The 24,285-nt window shown below is 35.0% G+C and overlaps 3 protein-coding genes and 1 long non-coding RNA gene across 7 annotated transcripts; 2 read left to right on the top strand and 2 right to left on the bottom strand.

Moving 5' to 3' along the window:
- The first annotated feature begins 5,071 nt into the window (after window positions 1–5,071).
- Window positions 5,072–15,338, top strand: LOC108196146 (protein GFS12). Of its 4 annotated transcripts, none has more exons than XM_017363284.2 (16): window positions 5,076–5,319; window positions 5,482–5,567; window positions 6,987–9,143; window positions 9,288–9,615; window positions 9,701–9,916; window positions 10,015–10,087; window positions 10,180–10,385; window positions 10,510–10,572; window positions 11,198–11,292; window positions 11,414–11,525; window positions 11,637–12,149; window positions 13,002–13,312; window positions 13,393–13,636; window positions 13,721–13,794; window positions 14,246–14,381; window positions 15,000–15,338. In XM_017363284.2, the coding sequence occupies exons 1-16, from the start codon at window positions 5,146–5,148 to the stop codon at window positions 15,147–15,149; spliced, it is 4,938 nt and encodes a 1,645-aa protein (XP_017218773.1). In that variant the 5' UTR covers window positions 5,076–5,145; the 3' UTR covers window positions 15,150–15,338. The 4 variants fall into 4 exon arrangements, with proteins under 4 accessions (XP_017218775.1, XP_017218773.1, XP_017218771.1 ...); XM_017363282.2 differs by having other exon boundaries at window positions 5,077–5,319; window positions 11,087–11,292; XM_017363285.2 differs by lacking the exons at window positions 5,076–5,319; window positions 5,482–5,567 and having other exon boundaries at window positions 6,987–7,091; window positions 7,199–9,143; window positions 11,087–11,292.
- Window positions 15,339–15,799: 461 nt separating this feature from the next.
- LOC108195742 (uncharacterized) lies at window positions 15,800–18,249 on the bottom strand. Its single transcript, XR_001801592.2, has 4 exons — window positions 17,948–18,249; window positions 16,609–17,854; window positions 16,151–16,265; window positions 15,800–15,995 (listed from the first exon to the last, which is right to left on the bottom strand). It is a non-coding gene; the product is annotated as an uncharacterized LOC108195742 (long non-coding RNA).
- A 485-nt stretch (window positions 18,250–18,734) lies between these two features.
- On the top strand, window positions 18,735–20,643 carry LOC135148024 (uncharacterized). Its single transcript, XM_064082154.1, has 3 exons — window positions 18,735–19,346; window positions 19,813–20,082; window positions 20,377–20,643. The coding sequence occupies exons 1-3, from the start codon at window positions 19,150–19,152 to the stop codon at window positions 20,597–20,599; spliced, it is 690 nt and encodes a 229-aa protein (XP_063938224.1). The 5' UTR covers window positions 18,735–19,149; the 3' UTR covers window positions 20,600–20,643.
- A 218-nt stretch (window positions 20,644–20,861) lies between these two features.
- Window positions 20,862–22,082, bottom strand: LOC135147781 (putative F-box protein At5g55150). The gene has a single exon (XM_064081329.1). It carries the CDS (start codon window positions 22,080–22,082, stop codon window positions 20,862–20,864), a length of 1,221 nt encoding a protein of 406 aa, XP_063937399.1.
- Window positions 22,083–24,285: the final 2,203 nt, after the last annotated feature.

The following is a 24,285-nucleotide window of genomic DNA, read 5'->3' on the forward strand; positions in this document are numbered from 1 at the left end:
TATATGCAGAAGTAGGTTATGATTTGTTATAGAATTTTGGAGAATTATTTGGATAGAAGAGATAAGTTGTTCTAGTTTCACTCCAAGTCTATCTCGTTTCATGTATATCATTTAGCGATCTACGTGCAGTCTTTTGTGGTTGACTAAAATTCTAACTTCATAAATATTCAAATTAATTTTTGTTATACTCCCGTTATATTAAACGTAGCTCACATTTTTAGACTTCTAGGCGGACGTGCAAAATACTAACCCAAGTGATTTTTGTGAGTTATCGAGAGTGTTAAATTTATTCTATTTTTTGACAAGCTTTTAATATCTATATAAGATTATGTATAAAATTAATATTAATATTACTCTTATATATTGATTTTAATTAACCCTCCTTGATATATTATTTATATTATTTTTTATTTATAATTTGTCCATATGTTAACTCATGTGTATATAAATTCTTAATTATTATAATTTATACTATTATGTCTAGTAATTACTTTTCAGAAATAATGCTTATATTATTTATATGTTCTAACATTTCAATATGTATTTGATTCAAAAAAAAACATTTTAATATGTGTCGATTATTTTTTAAAATTATTTTGATTATGTGTATATGTAAGTTTAATTTATTTATTTAATATAATTTATTTTCTAAGTACATTATTTTAAATAATGTATATATGTATAATATTTTAAATTAATATCACTTTCAATAAAAATATATTTATAAATAATTACTTTACATAATTAAATTATCTTATTATATTACAAAAAAAATATCTTATTGATATATGAAATTTCATATCAGATATGAATATTATTATAACTACCTACTTTGACTAAGAGTTTCCAAGAGATTAGAGAATAGTAGCTCTAACGTTTTCCAAGAAAATAGTAAATCTAATGTAACTTGGGAAGCAAACTGCTTTTATTTCTGGATGTTAGGTTTAACATGTGACGTAGGAAGACTTAATTACCAAAAAAACTATATAATTATCGTGTTTTTTTCAATTTAACCATAATAGTATATTTGTTGCAGGATAATGCAAGTAACTTTTAAAAACTTTATTTTAAAAACCCAATCTCACTAGTTTATAACCATGGTTAAGTTAAAATTAAGATGAGTGTCACATATATTATCAAGTTATTAATTAAATTATTTGGTACATGGATTTTATTAATACTTTTATTATTTCATTAAGGGTGAAAATCCTAATTCACAATCTACACAAACACATAGCGTACTAAAACTTATGTTCGAAGGCGACGATGTTAGTGTGATTTTTTGAAACCACTGTCTATCAGCTACTATATATTGATTATTTTTCTTGCAATTTATATTAATTTATATTAATTGATAAAAGTTTATCATTTGAATTTTTATACACAAAAAGAAAATGTAAATATAACCGACTTTTTATGTATGTATAATAAATTATATAAAATTTTAAAATTAAATTAAAAAAATTTAGTGTCTTGTGCTGCACGTGACATTCATGTCAGCTATGAATTAACCATGGTTAGATATTCATTAAAATTGGGTTATGTCAAATTGATTTTGTATTACTTAGTTGCATTATTCTGCAACAAAAACAGTTTTATGATTAAAATGAAAAAATCACATAAGTTTAATAGTTTTTTTAGTAATTAAGTCGACGTAGGAACTAGGAAGAGTGGGTTAATACTTAATATCACATCGGTCTTTCTAATGTGTGCCCAAGGGCACACAATAATGACAAACTTTTATGAAAATGGGCTATTTTGATTGGTGGAATTGGTGTGAATGCAGGGGGGCCACAAACATTTATTACCTATCCACCAATCAGGAGCTAGTATTTTCATGAAAGTTAGTGAATATTGTGTGCCCATGGGCACACCATAAAAAATTCGATATCACATTAACAACAAATATGTTTAGATAATAATGACTTCTTTCTGAAAAAAGAATCTATAAAATATGATCGGGCTAATTATATGATTTGCTAGCAAGTGAGTGGTAACCAAATCAACAGATCGTTTAACATCATACAAAGTCACTTTGTTTTATGAAGCTGGCTCAAACATTGCTCAATAATTCTCCCGAACTATGATCATATTGGTGTTTTACTCCAAATTGCTTGTATCACTACCAGTAGGGGAATTAGCGTAATAGGATTAAAAATTAATCGGGACTCAATTATTTAACATTAAGAATTCATATTTTTATCTTATAAAAGTAAACATATTTTTTTATGTGCTAGTGGTGCTATCCTTACTTTAAGTGCTAATAGATAGTAACTGAATACTCCGAGTTTGCATATGTCAATAACATTGCAAGACTGATTCGTTATACACAGTCGCAAATATTGCCTTCTCGATGTAGACCATTATACTGTCACTCAGCCACCCATCCCCATCCGATTACGCAAATTAGACTTCACAATTTTCATTGCTAAGAATACTCTCTCAACAGTAGCTGTCGCAATAGGCAAAACAAGAGTTAACTCAATCAATCGATAAACAAGAGGATAAGCTGTATGTCTACGAGTCTTCACCATTTTAATTGCAAGCTCCCCTATATTCTTAAGTTCTGAAATATTGACAAAATTAATGAAGCCAATTTTTTTTTTGAAAAGAAAAGAAAAAAGTCTAGGGCTCAATAAATTATCTGGGGCTCAAAAATTTTCTTTTCTTTATTTTTATAATATATTTATGACTAAAAAAATTTCTATTGAAGTTTTTAAGTCTAGCCGGGGCTCAAGCTTCCTTCCGCCCCCGTAGTACCGCACCTAATCAATACGAGACAATCAGATACTACAACAGCCTCATGTTATCAACTCAGGGCCACCTTGATTGCCATGGCTTCTGCCAGAGACTTTACTTTAAGAAGAGTTCCATCTGAATCTCCTGCTAACAAACCAAAACTCATTGTATCCTTGTCTTCAAAACAGCCGCGTCAACTGAAGTACTCTAACTATCCCAAATTAGATGAATTCGTTGACTTTGAGCGTACAATTTAAAGCTCATTGACCGCATAATTATATTATTTATTTTTAAACTAGACTCATCATAATACAGCTGAATGACAAAATAATTTTTGCCAGCTGAATGTTATAAATTTTAGACAATCTGATATCTACAGAGTTTTAGAATCATCGCTTGAACTTGTATATCTTTTGGCTTCTGCTTCTGTTGACCGCTTTGTGTAAATAAGTAGAAGCACTTTTAAAAAGCTGAGAGTGCTAACTTTTCTCTCACAGCTTCTACTTCTTTTCCAAACACTTTATTAACTTATTTACTTTTCACTTCTACTTCATTTCTCTAGTTTAAGCAAGAAGTCACATTTTTGTTTAAGTAAGAAATCACTTTTTTTTTTAACAAATATGGCTTATAGCCTTCTTTTCACTTCTACTTCATTTCTCTAGTTTAAGCAAGAAGTCACATTTTTTGTTTAAGCAAGAAATCACTTTTTTTTTAACAAATATGGCTTATAGCCTTACAAGTGAGTATCTGTTCTAACAAATCTCGGGGTGAGCCAGGGTCGAACCCAGGACCTGGGACGACAAAGGATAAGCTCTTAACCACTTGAGCTATCCAAACGGCCCCATAAACTTGACAAAATGCATATTATCCTAGATATATCTGAATTGTTATTTTGACATTGCTTTCTTTATTATTTAGGAAGACTTTCATAATCACTCTCGATTCTTATTCTCTTTTATTGATTGCTAATTAGGGTGGCTACCAAAGTTACAAATTACGACATGTGAAAAAAAAAGAATCTAGGCAAGGGTAGCAATTAGCACGGAATATCGTCTTCTACTACATTTGTTTCTACTGCATTTGTAGAAATATTGATTATTCACTAATACTGCTTTTTGGAGATCTCCCTCTGTTTTTAAAGTCTGAACTATATTAATACCTAAGTGGTTTCACACAGACATTTAGCTAACATTTGAAAATATGAAATTCCAAACATATATCAATTAAAATCGTACAAAGATAACAGGACATACATCTATATCTTTGAAATCGTTGTATCAGCTGAAAGTTCTTCGCAAATATGTTAACTGTAATATTAGGTTTCGCTCGATTTCTTTTTCTTAGTTGGTTAGCCGTTTGTGTTTAAATTGTGAATACATAAAAACGCTATTTCATATAACGTTCTAAATAAATTACTTATATTTTTAAATCAAAATATTATTTCACGAAGCATTTAGATTTTAATATAAACTAATTATTTTGTGCAGCCTTTTTTTTTCCGAAGAAATTGAAAATACTACACGGTGACGCGTTCTGTTGTAAGAGTAAGACAGTAAGTTAACGGGTTCTATATCAAAGTGCCCACCGAACTCGTTAAAATGTATCAAGTACCTACCAAATCTCCACGACGACTCATTTAACATACTAAAATCATTATATATATCAGGCTGTTAATTTTTTTAATCTCTTAATGAAAGTATTTTATCGACTTGTGTTAACACCCCTGAACATGATTATTATCCCAAATTGTTTATCACCCAGTGAAACTGAGCGACTTACTTTCATTAACACTATGCTTCCTGAATTATTAATTTATTATTAGTGTAACAAGAACATGGAAATGGGTAGAAAAACACCTGAGTTTAGACTGGTTTTGTAAAACCTCCAGGGACTGCTCATAGATTTGAGAGGCTATTTATCTCATACATTTATATATAAATGATTCGAGGGACCTTGACCGAAGTATTGTTTGCGTATAGTCAGGACATCCCAAACTATTCTATTTCTAGTTGGTATATGAAGCTCTTGGATGGCATTCTTCAAGTTTAGTGTGCATGACAATTTAACTCATGCTTGCTCATGACAAGTTTAGTCTGGACCTGAGGAACATCACTGACGCATGTTCTATGTTCAGAGATTAAAAAAAATTAACAGCCTGATATATATAATGATTTTAGTATGTTAAATGAGTCGTCGTAAAGATTGGGTAGTTACATGATACATTTTAACGAGTTCGGTGGGAATTTTGATATAAAACCCGTAAGTTAACAAATGTTACTAAGGGGTTTTTTTTTCCTCAAAAGCAACGTTAATCTGAGCATTAATTTATTTATTTTTATTACGAGGGGCTTTTTCCGGAAAACGAGAGTCGACAAATAGTGAAAGTAGCTTAGAAGAGAAACAACTATGAGAAGTGAAGTTGGAGCAGAAGACAGGAGATCAAGACACAGAGAGATGAAGAATGAAATGTGTTTCTCGTGTCTTCAAAATCGAATTCACTCAGATTTCTCGGACAAAGTCATGTTTAATTACGCTCTCTCTACTTCTCCCCTACCTTTTGCCACTACTGCTGTTGTTCAGGTCTCTCTCTCCCTCTCTCTCCCTCCCTCCCTCCCTCCCTCCCTCCCTCTCTCTCTCTCTCTCTCTCTCTCTCCCTCTCCCTCTCCCTCTCCCTCTCCCGCTCCCTCTCTCTCCCAATTTATTAAATATTGATTTAATGTTTATATTGCTTTGCTGTTACAGTTAGCAGATAGTGGTGAGGACGTTTCACCTCAATTTACATTGGTTTACATTCCGAAAAGTGACAGCGCTTGTCTTGTCAAGTACATGTATGATCCAACCTGCTCTTTAACACGAATTTTATCGGTTTTTTGTAGTCTTGTTTTGTTTATATACTAATTATAACTTATTAATTAATGGGGATAGTTTATCATATTTCCAGTTTTAGTAGAAATTATAAAAGAATTTTAGTTCCTTTTAAACCTGAGATTTTAGAGTTAGTGATGGTAAACGTCACTGAGTCCTAAGCTTTCCCTAGAAAGTTAGGATCCCCCTTTCATTACCCATTCATAGGTAATAGCTACCTCATTTTGTCTTTAATAATTAAATATTCACTTCCCACCTTTTTTTTACATTTTTTCGTTGCTAATAGATTTTGAATTTAATAGTGTAATAATAATAGAGAGCACAAACATGGATAGTTTTTGGAGTTGTCATTCACTATTTTTTCCTAACTTACTAAAAATTTAATTGTTTATTATGTATTTAGGGAACGTAGTAGGATACTCTTGTAGATGCGTTATTAAGTTGCTTAGTGCAAAACAATGCAGTATCTTAGTGCATTCCTTATAAATATCATGATAAGGAATCCTATTCCTAGTGATTGAGGATCACTATTTTGTATGTAAACTCCAACAACAATCCCTACTATCATTCCCTATTATTATTGTCATTTATAATAATTTATTTGAACTAGTAAGTGGGAAATGGCGAGGACCAAAAGTGTAAGAAGTGGGAAATAGTGGAGACCAAGAATGTAGAAATGGAGGCAAAATGAACTTTTTAGTTTAAAAATTGAATGAGGGAATGTCTAGTGGTCACCAGAAATAGGGAATGACTAGTGATTTTTGGGATTTCCTAGTGATTTAGGAATCACTAAGATACTGTTGGAGCACCATTTTGTGCCACATTCCCTGTATTTGAGCTTAGGAGCTGATTTAGGGAAGCCATTGGACTTTCGCTTATACAGTGCTAGACGCTAGTACTTATACAGTGCTAGACGCTAGTACTTATACAGTGCTAGACGCTAGTACACAATATATGATTTGAGCTACCTAGAGCTTTTAAAGCATCCATTAAGCATGGAGAATTGACATAGCTAATTTCAATGTGAAGTGGAGAACATGTACAGAGCACTCCCCAACTAAATATACTGTAATGTCTTTTCTCATTGAGGTTAGATTATGATATGTGTGTGTGTAACTCTCTGTGTGTGCACACACTGCTTCATTTATTAGCGTTTTATAAGTGTTGGACTTTAAAATGACAATAACACTTCTTTCCGGAGTTTAACTAGATTTCTGCATATGAATATATGTTATGAATATGCCAGTAATGAGATAATGCTAATACAGATCTATAGATGCGTAAAGTAGCATATTTGAATATTGTTGTTTTGCTAATTATATATTATTCTACAGAAGACCAAATATTAGTACTGTCTAATGTACTTCTCATTCTTCTTACAGTAACGTGCAAATTGGAGAAACTCTTGATGGTGATCGCAAAGATAAGAAAAACCACAGAAACTTATCAATAATGAATCAAGACAAAGCAGCGTTTGGTATTGAAAGGTCCGAATTAGAAGTTAAATCCCATGAATCTCAATGTTTCTTAAATGGTGGAGGGAAAACATCCTTTGGGTGGTTAGGCTGTGACACTTCCACCTGTAACTTTTCAGGTAGATTTTCTTGTTTAAGAACAATTACTGCCTTGGCTCCAGTTTCTCAGATCGGCATCACTTCTTATCCTATGTTCAAACAGCTTGCTTTGAAGTTCTTATCTGGGGAGCTAGAAGATGACATTCTGTGTTCCCTTAGTGTCCTAATAGAAGGAAAAGCAACTGGACGAGACAGCGTAAATTTTCTTAATCTAGTTGGGGTACCATCATTCGATGAGAATATCTCTCCCGGTTGTGTGAGGCATCCAAACATAGTTCCCATTCTGGGAATGCTAACATCTGCCGATCATGTTAATCTTGTGCTTCCAAAAGCACCGTATACTTTGGAGAATATTCTCCACTACAATCCCGGTGCCTTGAAATCTGACTGGCATATTAGATTTTTAATCTACCAGTTACTTTCTGCCGTTAGTCACCTGCATAGTTTAGGGATTACCCACGGTAGCTTGTGTCCATCCAATGTACTGTTAAATGATATGTGCTGGTTATGGTTGCATGTTAGTTATGCCCAGCGGTTCCACTTTAATATAGAGTCTAAAAGCGAAGAAAGCTCCACTTTCCCCCCTTTAGAAATAGGTTGCTGTACTGAGAGATGCCATTCACAGGAACTGTATGCTGATTTGAAGCTATCACCATCTATAGACTGGCAGTCTAGTTTTAGTAGTTGGTGGACAGGAGAATTGAGTAATTTTGAGTATCTCCTCGTCTTAAACAAGTTGGCTGGAAGAAGGTGGGGTGATCACACGTTTCACACTGTTATGCCTTGGGTTATAGATTTTAGTGCAAAACCAGATGAAAATTGTGATGTGGGTTGGCGAGATTTAAGGAAAAGCAAGTGGCGTCTCGCAAAAGGTGATGAGCAGTTGGACTTTACATACCTAACGTCTGAAATTCCTCATCATGTATCTGATGAATGTCTCTCTGAATTGGCCGTCTGCAGTTACAAGGCAAGGAGGTTGCCTTTAAGTGTTTTGCGAATGGCTGTTCGCTCAGTATATGAACCAAATGAATATCCTTCTACAATGCAAAGACTTTTCCAATGGACCCCTGATGAATGCATTCCAGAATTTTACTATGATCCTCTAATATTTAAATCTCTACATTCAGGCATGTCTGATTTGGCAGTACCATCATGGTCAGGTACAGCTGAGGAGTTTATCAATTTGCATAGAGGTGCTTTAGAAAGTGAGAGAGTTTCTGGTGAAATTCATCATTGGATTGATACCACTTTTGGCTACAAAATGTCGGGTGAGCCTGCAGTTGCTGCTAAAAATGTCATGTTGCCTGCATCAACGTCCACAACCCTAAGATCAGTGGGGCGGCGGCAGCTCTTTACTCAGCCGCATCCTGCTCGTCAATGTGGTGCCAGAAGATATCATAAAAGTCTCAATGAGTCATGTTTGCATGGGCTCAAGGCAAGCGAAGGGTTAGGTGAGAAACTTATTATTAAAACTTCATGTTTACAAGATTTAGAAGAAATGGATTCATTTTCTGAACATGCAAGGCATTTGAGTCCTATATATACTTTCCAGCCGAGGCATCATGTTAACAATGATCTTTCAGTAGAAGAACTACAAGCAGAGAGTTCAGGCATGCATATATTGAAGGAAGCTGATGCTTTCAACATGTATAGGACACCGACAATCATTGATTCAAATTATCTTCTTGAAAGTGTTGAAGTGGATAATGACTGTTTTCTGGGATATCAAGAGCTATTGCTATGGAAGCAAAATTCATCTTCTTCAGAATTTATGCCCAAAGTTGGTAAATTAGATATTTTTTCAATTGGATGCATATTAGCAGAAATTTACCTGGGGAAGCCTCTTTTCGATCCAAAGTCATTGGAAGCCTACTTAAAGACTGGTATCTTGCCTAAATTGATGAAGGGGCTTCCCCCTCATGCTGAAGTGGTTGTTGAAGCCTGCATTCAGAAGGAACAGTGGAGGTACAATACTAATTTGTATTTTAAACAATGGAAATTGAAATTTCTAAACATCTGTTGTGTTATCTGATGTTCTTAAAATTTATAGTCTTCATTCTTGCTACTTCTAAATACTCGAGTCTTATTTCTTATTTCAAAAATGATTAGGCGGCCTTCTGCCAAGTCTCTTTTGGAATCCCCATACTTCCCAGCAACAGTGAGCTCTGTGTACATATTTCTAGCTCCTCTTCAACATCTATCAACCATTGGATCCCGTATCCGTTATGCTGCGACTTTTGCAAAACAAGGAGCCCTGAAGGCAATGGGAGCGTTTGCAGCCGAAATGTGTGCACCTCATTGCCTAGTACTTATAGCAGCATCCTTAACAGATTCAGAAGGGGAGTGGGCTTTTATACTATTAAAAGAATTTTTGAGGTGTCTGGATCCACTTGCAGCAGGGACACTCATTGTGCCTGCCATCCAGAAGATTCTTCAGGCTAGTTGCTATCTTCAATGTTAGATGCATGGTTGGGTACAGAACTTTCTTCTTGACTTCTTACCCCATAATAAAATTCTTACAGGCTGCAGGTTATTCACATTTAAAGGTTTCTATACTGCAAGACTCATTTGTGCAGGAATTATGGAAAAGCATTGGTAAACAGAAATATCTGGAGAAGTTACATCCTATGGTTCTATCGAATTTGTATGGTGTACTTAATAAGAGTACTGCTGCCGCGGCCTCTGTGCTGCTGGTTGGCTCTAGTGAAGAGCTTGGTGTCCCAATTACAATTCATCAGGTTAAAGCAAATCTAAAGTCATCATTTTATTTAATAGAGGACGCCATTCCCTCTGGAAGATAGACACCATGTTTTACTAAATTTCAGATGTTATACAGACAATATTACCTCTGATTCAGTATTATGGGAAGGGTCTCTGCAGTGATGGAATTGACGTTGTGATTAGAATAGGTACTTAATTAGTTATAGCTTTTTGTTTGATAATGGTGAAAATGCATCCCTGCCGATTCCTAGTTAATTAATTTGTTACATTTTCCAATTAGGTGTTCTTTTTGGGGAAAATTTTGTTGTCAATCAAGTATTACCTGTACTTCGAAGCATTGCTAGCTCATGTATTGACGCGTCTCGTGTTAATAAGCCTGAACCACTGCAGAGCTGGGGTACATTAGCCCTTTTGGACTGCTTAATGACATTAGATGGCCTTGTGGTAATTTTGAAGGAGGAGGTGGTTGTAAAGGAGTTGATTGAAGTATGATAATTTTTTCCTTTCTAAGTTGATGTATGATATTTAACAAACTTTTGTAGAGCTGATTCCTTATATCATTTTTTGAGTATAGATATATCTGCATGCTGTAACACTTAACACTTTACAGGAGGGAAATTGTATCTATGTACAGGTGCTCATGCAATCCACCACAGGAATCCCAGTGCTCCAGGTGATTTACATGTTCTTTTAGCTCACTCACTTCAAATCATGTAAATTCAATTTCTATCCACAATTCACATATATTTTCATACACCTGGTTGTGCCAGCAGCATTGCAGCCCCTCGATTAAACTTTTTTCGTGAATATCAAGTTTCAATACATTTCTATATTTTTTTTTCATTTAAATTGTGGTTAGGTATCTTTATTGCCCAAGTGATAAATAAACAGCTGCTGGGCTATTGTCCGTAGAAAGTGTGATTTGTCCTGCTGTTCTAGGAAACTTAATAGTCAGAATATATCGCTTATGGTTAGGTTTCAATCTTAATATGCCGTAACATCATCTTGCTCATAGGGTTCATTAATTGCTAAGAGCCTAAGATGTAAGTAAGTGTATGCCAGTTTGTCACTGTATCCTGATTTCTTTCTTCTTTTTCTTTTGCCTCATTGTTCTCATTCCTAAGCAATTGCCAGGAAATACTTAGCCCTCTACACTTATTGTGTCTCTTTTACTATTGGTTTGATAGGCTGCTGCAAGAAGTTTAATTGCAGTTTGTCATCAAATAGGACCTAATTTAACAGCATTGCAAGTCCTGCCCAAACTCAAAGATCTTTTCAGTGAACTTGCATTCTCTCAGGAAGCTTCGGCTAGTTCTGCCTCTTCCGGTGGAAGGGTGAAGGATTGCAAGAAAAAAACTGACGAGGTTCCAATTGACAGTCGTATGGACCTTGTGTAGGTTTTATCTTCTCGTTTTTTTTTTAATGAAAGCGTGCACAAGGTTTAAACATTTAATTAGCTTATGCATTGTACTCTTGCTTTCAGCATCATGCGTATAAAATCTAATAATTTGCAGGTTGCTTCTTTATCCTCCTCTTGCATCACTTCTTGGTATAGAGAAACTTCGACAATGTTGTGCCACATGGTTGCTTCTTGAGCAGTTTCTTTTACGGTGTTATAATTGGAAGGTAACCTCTTTCTTCAGACATTTGCAAGCTTCCATTCTATACGAGTTATTGTCCATGTTGTTTTCATTAGGCTTTCTAACTATATATCTCATCTCTGTCTGCTCGATTCAGTGGGAATATACGGGGGAATCGTCTGGTCCAGAGAATATAAACAGTAGAATTTATAATTCGAAGAGTTCAAGATCCGAGTTTAGTCCTGCTCGAAAGCTGCTTAATACATCTGGGTGGTCAATACCACAATCACAAGGATACAAAGGTCCCAATACCTTGAAGCCTCACACATGGTCACATGAATATCATCATAACCCAGTTGATCATCCTGTGAGATCCTCGAATGTTGAAAAGCATGAACCCTGGTATTGGTTTCCTAGTCCAGCATCTACATGGAATGGACCCTATGTTCTTGGTCGTGGTGGGGGTTCAAAAGATGAACTTCCATGGAAGATCAAAGCTTCTGTGATACACTCTGTCCGTGCTCATCATGGAGCTGTAAGATGTTTTGCTGTTCAGCAAGATGAGTGTAAACTTTTTACTGCAGGAGTTGGTCAAGGATTTAAAGGAACTATTCAGAAATGGGACTTATCAAGAATCAATTGCTTATCGGGCTATCAGGGACATGAGGAGGTATGTTCCCTAGAGGATGAAGTCTATTCCTTCTCTTAGAAAGTCCAAAGTGAAGCAAAATATTCATTTGAATTTGGGGGCTTGACTATCTGTTATTTTGTTCTCTTACGTATCCATGCTAAAAAAAACATTATCAAGAAGGGGGATGAGATGATCTCTATACTACTTGCTAATCAATGTGACCTCGTCACCATTCAAATTACTGCCACGACAATTGATACCATAAAGAGTCATTTGCTGTAGAATTTACATAAACTAAAATAATACTCCCCTTTCACAATCACATGATTTTTCTCTAAAGTTGAACATTTATATCTATCATTTACTAGTAAACCTCTAATTCATGTATGCTTTAATATATATAAAAGATGGAATATTGTAATGTGCGTACATATTTCATCTCTAATTGTTTGCGGGGTTTAAATCAATATGACCACTGATTGCATTATAAAATTTAACTTAAACACATCATTCTCCACATGAGCTCATTTAAACCACTTTAATCACCATATAAATCACTCTGTTAAACTTCTTATAAAAAAATAAGGAAAAAGTGACAACTTTGATACCTTATGCTCTGATTCAAGCATTAGTTTTATGTTTTCACTGACAAATTGTTATCCTACAAGTGCAACATGAGCAGAAGACCTCCATTCTATCATATTATCTGTTATTTTCAAGAAATTTAATAATGTGATATAATAACAATGATTAAAGTGGTTTAAATGGGTTCCTGTTGAGAAAAGTAAGTTAGTTGAGACATTTGACTGCAGTAAGTGGTCAATTTGATATAAACCCTAGTTGTTTGCCCACTATTGATATACATAAGCTATCTACCTATTTACTTGTCAGGTTGTAAATGAGATATGTCTTCTGGCATCTTCTGAAAGAGTTGCCTCTTGTGATGGAACTGTGCATATTTGGAATAGCCAGACAGGAAAACTAATCTCTGTATTTACTGAATTTTCTGAAGATTCTGTGCATCACATAAGCCCCTTAACTTCTGGATCAAGAGCAAATTTGGACCAAGCCAATATGCTAAATTTCAATCCTCATTTAAGTGGAATAATGACAACTGCATTTGATGGAAGTCTGTATACTAGTTTGCATTTTCTGCAAAACATTAATAGGCTTGTGATGGGTACTGGGAATGGCTCTCTCAGGTATTGATCTCTTCCTAGATAACAGTTCATTATCCATCTTATGCCAATTGAAAATTTGATAATGTTTCTGCTATTTACAGATTCCTTGATGTGGTCCAAGGTCAAAAACTTCATCTGTGGAGGACTGAATCTCCGGAAGCCAGTTTCCCTTCTTTGATCTCTTCTATATGCTCGTGTGGCTCTGACAAAATGCAAGGTGATGGAATTGCAGCTTCGCCATCATGGGTTGCAGCTGGACTGAGTTCTGGTAAATGCAGGTTGCTTGATGTGAGAAGTGGGCATATTATTGCCTCATGGCAGGCTCATGATGGATATATCACTAAGGTATATTCATTCCCAAGAATAGTATATATGCTTGATTGAAAAACGCAATTCATCCTTTGCCCATTTTGTCATTTGTAAATGCAGTTAGCTGCACCAGAGGACCATATGCTAGTGTCCAGCTCACTTGACAGAACACTAAGAATCTGGGATTTAAGAAGGTAATAGACACACCTGTATTGTCTGAGCCACTAGTCCATCATCAAGTAAAAGTAGTAATAAGAAGTAAATAAACAGGACGTGACACTAATAAGTATGTTATTTTCTCACCCCTGATGGAAACATTTTTTTTGATTAACAAGTTATATTATTATTTTCTAAATTATTTATTATGTTATTGGATAGTTCAATTTGTAAGTCAGTTAAATGTTCAAAAAAAGTTTAAATTGCAAGTTAGCAAAAATAGGGGTAACCTGGTGGAAAAGAAAGGAAGGTTGGTCATACCTATTTAATGTAGTTTATGCACCTGGAAAATAATCTTCAATATTACATCGCTGAATTATGTGCAGATAAAAGGCACTTGTCTTTTTTTTCTTCAAGTGTTTTGCTATTTTCGTATTTTGCTTTAAACTACTTGCTCATTTCCTTGATTTTTTTTTTTTTTTTTTGCAGGAATTGGACATCGGAATCTACTGTTTTTAAAGGCCATAGTGATAGTGTATCAGGCTTTTCGGTGTGGGGACAAGATGTGATATCAATATCCAGAAACAAGATTGGGCTTTCTTCTTTGTCTAGACCTGCTTATGAAGTATGTGTGCAAGATTCTCTTTCTATGTTTATTTTAATTTACAGTCGTTGCATTATAGAAGAGCCCCAGAATCCAACATAAATCCTATTTACGGCATAGATAATAGTCCATCAGCTAAACTCGTAAACCAACTGATGTACTGTATTCTAACTAGAGTCTTAATGTTAAATCAAGGATAGTGAGTACTAAAATACATTCCTTCAATCCTCGTAAACCTCGTCATTCTGTTTATTTCGAAAGTCGAACCCATTGTTTATTTACGGTCCATGCGTTATAATAGAGCCCCAGAATCTACATTTACTAGTACGCGTCTTAATCATTTTTACAGTAAAAGAGAATATATCTGCTGAATGAATTCATAATCCAACTGGCGCACTGTATTCTTATTAGCAATGTAAACATTGTGTCCACGATATTAAGTACTAGAATACATTCGGCATTCCTTCAATTCTCATACACATCATCATTCTGTATACTTCTGATTCAAAGCCCATGCATATACGTAACTTGCAACTGTTGACGTTCCCGGACTCTTTTAGGAAAAAGTAGCATTGCATATTTCTATACCTCAAAAGGTGCATATTTGCTCTTGATATCTTTCAAAACATGAAACTGCAGGAAGGGCAGCATTATGTCACTCCTCAGTATCTTTACATGGCAGATCGCGAATTGAGGAACCTCTCAGCCTTTTCAAGTATAACTATTCTACCATATTCCAGACTGTTTCTTCTTGGTACTGAAGATGGTTATCTGAAGATTTGTTGTTAAACAGTTGTATTGTCATGTGTGATAGATCCAGGTAGGAACCTGCCTGGGCGATTGTTGTTGGATAACATTTTTAATTCTTATATATATATAATTTGTTACACAAATTGAACAGTTGGATTGATTAGTTCAGTTGTGAAATTCCCTGTAATTAGTATTTTGTCAAATATACAATTTTCAGAATTCAGATCATATCGGATTCAGAGTAGTCAACCTTTTCTCTGTTTATTAAAATTTTCTAATTTATTGACTAGATCTAATAAAATCATGTCAAATAGATGGAACATTTTTAACTCATAATCAAGGCAAATAACAGGAAACACGAGAAGTAGATAACACTTCATCATTTATAAAACATATTTTGTAAACAAATTAATTTACAAATATAGATCATGTATGATATATGTATATCATATTATATAATATTTTACATTATATATATTCTCCAAGGTTTTGGATATGTATATGGGTTTTTTTGGTCTACTGAACCAATTCCAAACCGGTAGAGCATTTGGTTTGTACATTTGGCATCTCTCCTAAAATTCATGGAGAATATGATAAGCAAATGATAGTGTGAACAAGTCGAAGGCTTCCAGGGTTCACCAAGATCATATATTAAGCCTGGCAAAAATTTCATACTAGTCAACATGATAATTGATTACCATAATCTATATTTCAAATCCGATGATCTATAATATATGACAAACTAATCCACCATTTGAAATGATCATACAACGTAAAGATCCCCTCACAAAAGATAGGAAGCGAATACAATGGCTGCTGCAATCCACAGCTTGGCACATTAAAATTGAGCATTTATCATCTGTCAAATTTTTCAGGCAAACGTTGCTGGAATATATACATATACATATAAAGAATATTAGGATACGAATAAGAAATATATTTGGAAGGGACACTAGATAAATTAATTAAACAAAACCTTATGGCATATATCAACAAAGTTGTAAATATTATACAAAGTTAACATATGAACTAAAACGCACCTAACATGCAAAATCTTGGACTCCATGAAATTTGCTACAAAGACAATTCCTTAGATTTAGGCTTTGCATAACCTAGTTCAATCAACTTCTGCACCAGCCTCTTCTCCGCATTTACCTTGAAATAAACAGTATATACAAATTAATGGTTGATTGGAATGAGAGTTGGAAGGTCAATACGAAAAATATTGGAGGTAAAAGAGGACATGAAGGGACATTAAAAGAACAGAATAGTGTGTCATTTTCTAATGATATTCAGTGGCTACAAGGGAAAAAACACAAGCATTTATTTGCATATTGGAAAGATGGAACTCAGTTCCAGCCGGTGGAATAACAATGAGTGAAGAAATTATAATATGCAAAATGCAAACATACGAGTTTAAATGCCATTCCATTCCATATTGTTTCCATGTAATGAACCACACAAAATATAACATTAACATATAATACTGTAAACTTACAGGACGTGTAGGAGCAGCAACATACAAGTATCCAAACTTGGCTGAATTGCAACCAATCCACGCATAAATCCGACACATGTGAGCGACTTAAAGGTTTGAGTAATAGGATTAAGCAAAATCATTTCAAACTTTTTATACATAGAACAAGAATGTAACACTACAAAAGATATGATGGCCACCAAACAATACAGAGTAACATCTTCAGTTCTTTTGTTAGCAACAAAAGTCCAACTAAAAAAAGAACAAAGAAAACTCAAGATTTACATAGTGTTGGATAGTGTTCCATTCCTTTCTTCTAGCAGGATGAAATTATGACTTAATACGACGTAAAATATCTTATAACAATTCCATTTTATAATAACTGAAAGTATTAAAATCCATAATACCTGCTCCTCCTTTTCATTAACCTTTCTTCTTTATCACACAAATCTCCGAGTTCCAAGCATGAGAGTAACTTATACAACCAAAACCAGCCTTGCCATTAATCCAAAAACTATCCTATTTAGTAAAAGTGCAACGCCGTGTCACCGCTCTTAAGAAAGTCTGTTAATTGATCATACTAATAAAGTCGGGTAAATTTTAGTCAAATAATTTCCAAACTTCAGAGCTTTACTTATTAGCAACTTTCGCAATCCCCTGTCAAACAATCATCCACAAAATACATCCTAAAATCATAAACATTTTCCCCGAAAAATCAACAACATTCAATTTATTCTTACCTTAACTACAAATTACACTTAAAATAAATTCAAATCCCTACTTGAATATCATAAACCCTAATAACTCATCATAACCCAAAAATCGGAAAATAAAAAACTTCAGTTAAATTGCTTGAGCTTCAAATTTATAAATATAGCCATATAGGCAAAGCTAAAAATGAGCTGAATCAGAGGGTAATCTACAACTAAGCAAACCGATCAAAATCAACTGAATCACATGTAATCTACAATTATGCAAACTGCATATGATGCACTTGTTTGTTCCAAGTCCCAAATCCCAACTTCCCATATTAGATAAAATTTTCTCCCCGAGGGTTGCTAGTACCTACCGTGGCTACCTGGCGGCAGGGACAGTGCGAATAATCCATACAGAACCATACGGATCCTTAATATGTTTTTCATACTTCTCATCTTTCAAAATCGAGGACCCCAATCGTGCAGCTAAATCAACAACAGGTGCCACGTCTTCCGCGTACACTAACATTGTTCCTCTTGGAGGTAGATGTGCAACATTTCTCTGATTCAGCCTACAAAAATTAGTACAAAAATCAAACAAAGCAAATCATAGCATAATTAGCTCAGTTTATCTATAATGTCAAGTACATGGAGGGAATAATTACATGCAAGATTTGGGAGTAAGTTCCGACACGATAATAATACTGGAACAGAGTTGCAACTCGCAAGACACCACTCTAACGGACCCTTTGATCTCATCATCAGTTTCGATTTCCTCGTACACACGATTCACTTCAACTGCCCTGAATACAGCTTTATAGAACTCGATCGCTTCGCATCCGTATGGTTCATCAACAAAGATATGTCTTTTCATCTTACTCATATGTACTTTCTCCACTTCCGTCGACATCGAGGATTGCGTAAACTTCAAGACCTGTTTGGCTGAAGAAAAATATTGGAGAGGGGAGGGAAAACTAAGGGGCCCAAAACCTCTTTAAAGTCTCACTTTGTTAAATCCCAATACTGTCCTTAACGTAATTAAGGTGGTGTTTGACAACCGCTTAAAAACCCGATTTCTGGGTTATAAGTTAGAAGCACTTATTTGTACTGTTTGTGTAAAAAATCGAGAAACATTTAAAAAAAGTTAGGATTACTAGCTTTTGTTTCACGACTTCTACTTCTTTCACAAACAGTTTAATCACTTCTAAATCTTAACTTGCTTCTGAATTCTATTTCACTTTTTTACTTTAAGCAATAAAAACTTATTTTAACCTTCCCCAAACGGCCCGTAAGTTATAGCCCAAAACTCCGGTTCATACTCCTTCATTCTCTTGATACTTTTTCTGTTTGTATTTTTCAAGTTTGCCAACACACACTTTTGATCGTTAATATCTCTGATTTCATATTAGCATTAAATATAAAAACTTCACTATATTAAAATACTCATGAATACGAATCCAACAGGATCACTCACAACCTTATAAATCATATGTAAATTAGTAGCTTGTCTCATGTTATTAACAGTACCGACATATTGGTGCGGTGGTTGAGTTCTGATACAAGGAAGGTCATAAGTTCCTACCACGTGTGCATGTCTAATCAATTAGCAAAATAAACAGTACCGACGTCACAAAGGAAAACCCTTGCTGTTTAATCTTTATATTTTCTCTGTATTTGTACGTGTGTATGCATGTGTTACTCTTCTGTATGCACAGGGTTTTGATTTTAACATTCTTTCTCTCTTTTCCAGAAAACATGTTTTATGATGCCGAGTCTATTTTTTCCCATTATCTGCATTTTTTTCCTTTATGATGCCGAGTCCAAGTTAGGGTTTTGATTTCAATATTCTTATTGTTTTCCAGAGAACATGTCTTCTGATGCCGAGTCTTCAAGAGGAGTTATCTTTGCACTCAGGCGATTTGAAGCCTTCAAGTCAATGAGGGAACACACTCAAAGAGCACGCCAAGCAAAAGCAGAGAGTATTGAGAAGAAAAAAAGGATGCCCCCTGTTGTTAAGAAGCTGTGCCCTAGTTCGATTGACCCAAACGAAGATTGTTTTGCAATGTTAGTAGTATAATAAATACGGGTTTTGGTCCACGACAATCGATTGTCATGGAGGTCTTATCAACATACAGCTTCATTACCATCAGATGTGTATTTCAAGGGTTGGGATTGAAACCTGTTTTTTTAGTATCCGCTATAATTTTCCACTGATAGGGAAAGTTCCTATCCGCGGAAAAACGAAGTTTTAATCTAGAACCTTGAAATAGAGATCCGACGGCCCAGGTGTGTTAAACAACCTGTTCCTGACAACCAGTTGTCAGGGACCCGTCTCTATCCGCGGAAAAACGAAGTTTTAATCTAGACCTTTGAAATAGAGATCCGACAGCCCTGGAAGTGTGTGTTAAATAACCTGTTCTTGACAACCAGTTGTCAGGGACCAGGACCCAATAAATATATTTCAATGTAATTTTGTATTGATTTTCGTGTATATATGAAATTTATTTGTTATTTTTTCGTTCTGTTTTAGGACTCTTGATGTTAGTCCTTCATTCGGATCTTCCAGCGTCAGCTCATGCCCACCCCCGTGCCTGCCCACCGACATGCCCACCCCTAGGAATTCCTGTGTCTTTGATGCAATGCCTTTTCTTAACATCAGGTCCAGTGATTTCAATGAAGCTTTAGCCTTTTATGTAGATGCCTTTGGGGCTGAGGTCCAGTTTGGTGGTACTGAAGCTATACTCAAGATCGGTGCACATAATTTTGTCATATTTAGCACCTTAGACAACGACTTGACTCCGTAAGTTCTCCCTTTTTTGAATTTCACCCGTATTGTACTTGACGTTTATTTTTTTTATTTTTTTGAGTAGATATACATGATAATAAATTTTTGCATGATGAACTATAATTAGAATGTGATGACTTACAAAAGTTGTTTATTGTAAAAGACAATAGTATTTGATCAAATCATTGAGAGATACATGTATTGTTATAGTGATTTGTGAGAGTTGCTACTTGCATTGCTAAATAGTGATAATAAATTGTAGTTTTATAGTCACTTAGGATTGATCATCTCTTCGTGATTTCTTCGCAGAGATGGAGCTCATTTCTCCCTCTCTACTGATGATGTTGATAGTGCTGTCAACAAGGCTTTGACGGCTGGTGCTACTTTGTCGGGAAAACTTGTGCAGGTGTATAGCAAGTGTCGCGTCTGGTGCAAGTTGGTCAAAATAGATGATCCGTACGGTAATCTATGGATCATCCACTCCAGGGAGTTATGTTCAGCTTGTCTGCAATCCTTTGTGCTGCTGGTATAGTTATTATCACACCAAAGATTTTTTGTAGACAGCAATGTTTTTTTATTTTTCTTTCAAGTTATGTCTAGATTGAGAAATCACTTGTAAAATATGAATAAAGAGTTTATTTATTTAGAAGTGAGACTTTAAAGAGGGTTATGACAATAAGTGTTGGAGACACTAAGGATCTGCAGAAACTTGCATACTTTTGTAAAGTAATTGCAATCAATAAACTGAATCCATAAAGTTGAAATATTCTGAAATTTGTACTGTCAAATACAATCTATGATAATGCAGATGGAGCAAACAAACGGCAACACTTGTATCCTTCAGCATCACGATCCACACCATTATCATTAGAAGAAGACAGGAAAGCACGAGTCTTCAAGTCATACACACCATATCTAATGACCTTACCACCAGGTGAATACTTGTCAAAGAAATAAATGTGATTCCTCTTAAATCTCGGGTTGGAATCAGAAGTCGAGACAGAGATGCAGTCATGCCAGCCCAAGAATAGTGCTTCTTGTTCTTCAAGATTATTTACCTCACTCCAGTAGTAGTAATCTACGTTGCTCATATTCAACTTATAAATGCTGCAAGATCTCGTAACTCTTGAAAAATTACTATTGAAAATCCTCTTGATCATCAACAAGTCTCCGTTTTTAGATTTCACCAGAGAATTACAAAATTTTCTGGAACTACTACCACTTCCAACTCCTCCAATTGCTACGTTCTGATTACAATTAAATACGTTAAACCAATCAACTACAACAGTTTCCCTCGTGAATCCATTGGCATTAGCATCATAATTGTGTACAGACAAAGCAGCATACCTATCAATAGTGTAGAATTTCCCACAGTAGAAGATCATGTCATCAATTTCAGATGAGTCTTTCTCCAACAAGGCCCAATAAGTAGAAGACGACGACAGTAAGCACCTCTTCCCCTTTATAATAGCCGGCTTACAGAAAACAATTGCAAGACCATCTCCAACTTCAAACTTAACACAAACAACACACCTAGCATCAGTTGGACAACATTCAGACATCACAAATGTGATAGTACTACGTTCATCGAGCCTCAAAGGCTCTGGAAAGGGCGGAAGCTGAAGAATATTTGCTGACAAAGGGTTGTAAAGAAAGGCAGTTGAGCTAGGAAAAACCTTATCATCAAACCCTACAAGTAACCATCCATCGTATGAAGCATAAGCCTTTGCATGATCGAAAAGGCTAAACGAAAGGGTGGCCTTCCTGGCAGACTTATTCGGGGTTATAGGAATCTTGTAGGTGATCGTGCTGAAAGTTATGCTCTGGGGACGGATTTTTTGTTTAAGCAAAAACCATGGAGTTGGTGCAAGAGTTATGAGGCATTCTTTAGCCAAGTGACGCCATGAAGTGCAGACGGCAAGGCATTGGTAAAGATCAGGAACGTTTCGTTTGTTTGTGATTAGTTTTTGGAAGATGATGGAGAGTAGTTCAGGTAGAAGATCACTCCAAGCCATTGCAATAAAATATGCTCAAACCCCTAAAATATGAAGCAAAACGTGATTTGTGCAAAAAACTTTAGTTGTCTCTGTGACCGTGTTCAAATCCGTACAGATTTGTTTTAACTCCTCCCAAGAGTCCTCTTGTCAATGGACCGGAGATCTGGTCCGGTTCGGACCGATCCGATCCGAGATTTAAGGGTTTTGGCCCCATATAACCATATTTAGCTTCAAAATGCCCTAAATAACCAAATACCCGGAAGATGGCCCTCAATAACCAGTAGAGACGTTTTTGGAGTAGCGTTTTTGTTAAAACAACAAAAACGCTACATCGTGTAGCGTCTCAGTTGAATAATTACTTTAAAACGCTACATCGTGTAGCGTCTCAGTTAAATAAATATTTTAAAACACTAAAACGCTACACGTAAAAGCGTTTAAGTGTTTATATTTTTGTTAAATTTCAAAACGCTACTTGTAGTAGGGTCTTATTAAGCGATTAATTCAGTCTTTCTAAAACCCAAACCTAAACCCTAAATATTAACGGTTATAAAATTATCATTCTGCCAGCGTCTCGGCTTCAGGGCCTTCGGCCCTTCAGCCTCGCTTAATTAGGGTTTAGGCTCGAGGGAGTAGGGCCTACCGGCCCTACACCCTCAATCCTAAACCCTAACCGTCGGCCAATTTATATAAAGTATGAATTAATCTTTCTAAAACCCAAACTTAAACCCTAAATGTTAACGGTTATAAAATTATCATTCCGCCGGCGTCTCGGCTTCAGGGCCTTCGGCCCTTCAGCCTCGCTTAATTAGGGTTTAGGCTCGGGGGAGTAGGGCCTACCGGCCCTACACCCTCAATCCTAAACCCTAATCGTCGGCCAATTTATATACAGTATGAATTAATCTTTCTAAAACCCAAACCTAAACCCTAAATGTTAACGGTTATAAAATTATATATAAATATATGAATAATTGTTTTTTGTTTGAAATATATATATATTCTGATAAAAGTAAAAACGCGACTCCGTGTAGCGTTTTCCGTTATAGTAAAATGTGAAAACGCTGCACGATTTAGCGTTCCGCTGTAACATAGAAAACGCTATTTCATTTGCGTCTCTTTTGGTCATTGAGGGCCAATATTTTGATATCGGTTATTTAGGGCAATTTGACTCTAAATCTGGTTATTTGGGGCCTTTTTTCGAGATGTAATAAACGGGTATGGAGTTTTTAAAAAATATTCAATCCGTTATAAATCCGATCTGGTAAAAATCTGATCCAGTAAGGAGCGGATATTAATATTATGTGATTCGATCTGTTAAAAACCCGATCCGACCTATATGTTATATATATTAAAAAATCTAAATTATAAGTAATTTAAAGTCTTGAGACTTAAATTTAAAATGCAGGATTGTCGAGATTAATAAAAAGAATAAATATGATTGTGATATATACATTAACTCTCTGTTTATGGTTTGCATTATACATGACACATGCAGGCGAAACAATGTAATTTGCGTTGCATTACTTTTCTAGTGTTCCCGACTTTTATATCTCATTGACGTTGCACACTTAACTAAATAAAATATATTATAATTTATATTTCAATTTAAAAAAAAATAATTGGATCGGATCCTACGATCCGATATCCGAAATCCTAATGAATTGGTTATGGACTAACCTAATAAATATCCAACTTTAGTTCCTATCCGGTCCGATCCAATAAAAATTAATGAATTTTCATATGAATTTGGTTAAATCCAATCCAAATCCGATTCGTTGACAAGCCTACTTATACTCAAGATAATATGGCACTTGGGTTTGTACTCTCCCTACACATTGATGGTTAAGATTGAACATGATTAACTTGGCCTAGATCACATTTATAAAAGTTTAAAATATGACCATCTTACCATAAAAAAACCTGCTTAGTTTTTGATCTGATCTCAAAAATATAATTGACTTTCAAATCTATTTATTTGTTCTTTGTAAAAGCATCTCCAAGGAAAATATGTATAATGATCGACTATATCGATTGACTAAATTAATTATGCAAATTTTTTACTAAAGGGACATATATGATGTATATGCTAAGAGTTCACCTGGTTCAACAAATATAGTCAACCAAACATGATTGACAAATATAGTCAACCAAACATGATTGACGATGGTTTTTGACAAGAAGAGAGAGGATTAAAATTATAAAATTTTTAGATAATCTCTATAGT

Source organism: Daucus carota, chromosome 7 (assembly GCF_001625215.2).
Source record: "Daucus carota subsp. sativus chromosome 7, DH1 v3.0, whole genome shotgun sequence".
Lineage (NCBI taxonomy): Eukaryota > Viridiplantae > Streptophyta > Magnoliopsida > Apiales > Apiaceae > Daucus > Daucus carota.

Coding starts and splice junctions, on each gene's coding strand:
- LOC108196146 (XM_017363282.2), top strand. CDS start 5,146: ATGAGAAGTGAAGTTGGAGCAGAAGACAGGAGATCAAGACACAGAGAG. Junction 12,150..13,001: donor GCTATCAGGGACATGAGGAG/GTATGTTCCCTA, acceptor TTTACTTGTCAG/GTTGTAAATGAGATATGTCT. Junction 13,313..13,392: donor ACTGGGAATGGCTCTCTCAG/GTATTGATCTCT, acceptor TGCTATTTACAG/ATTCCTTGATGTGGTCCAAG.
- LOC135148024 (XM_064082154.1), top strand. CDS start 19,150: ATGTCTTCTGATGCCGAGTCTTCAAGAGGAGTTATCTTTGCACTCAGG. Junction 19,347..19,812: donor AACGAAGATTGTTTTGCAAT/GTTAGTAGTATA, acceptor GTTCTGTTTTAG/GACTCTTGATGTTAGTCCTT. Junction 20,083..20,376: donor TTAGACAACGACTTGACTCC/GTAAGTTCTCCC, acceptor ATTTCTTCGCAG/AGATGGAGCTCATTTCTCCC.
- LOC135147781 (XM_064081329.1), bottom strand. CDS start 22,082: ATGGCTTGGAGTGATCTTCTACCTGAACTACTCTCCATCATCTTCCAA.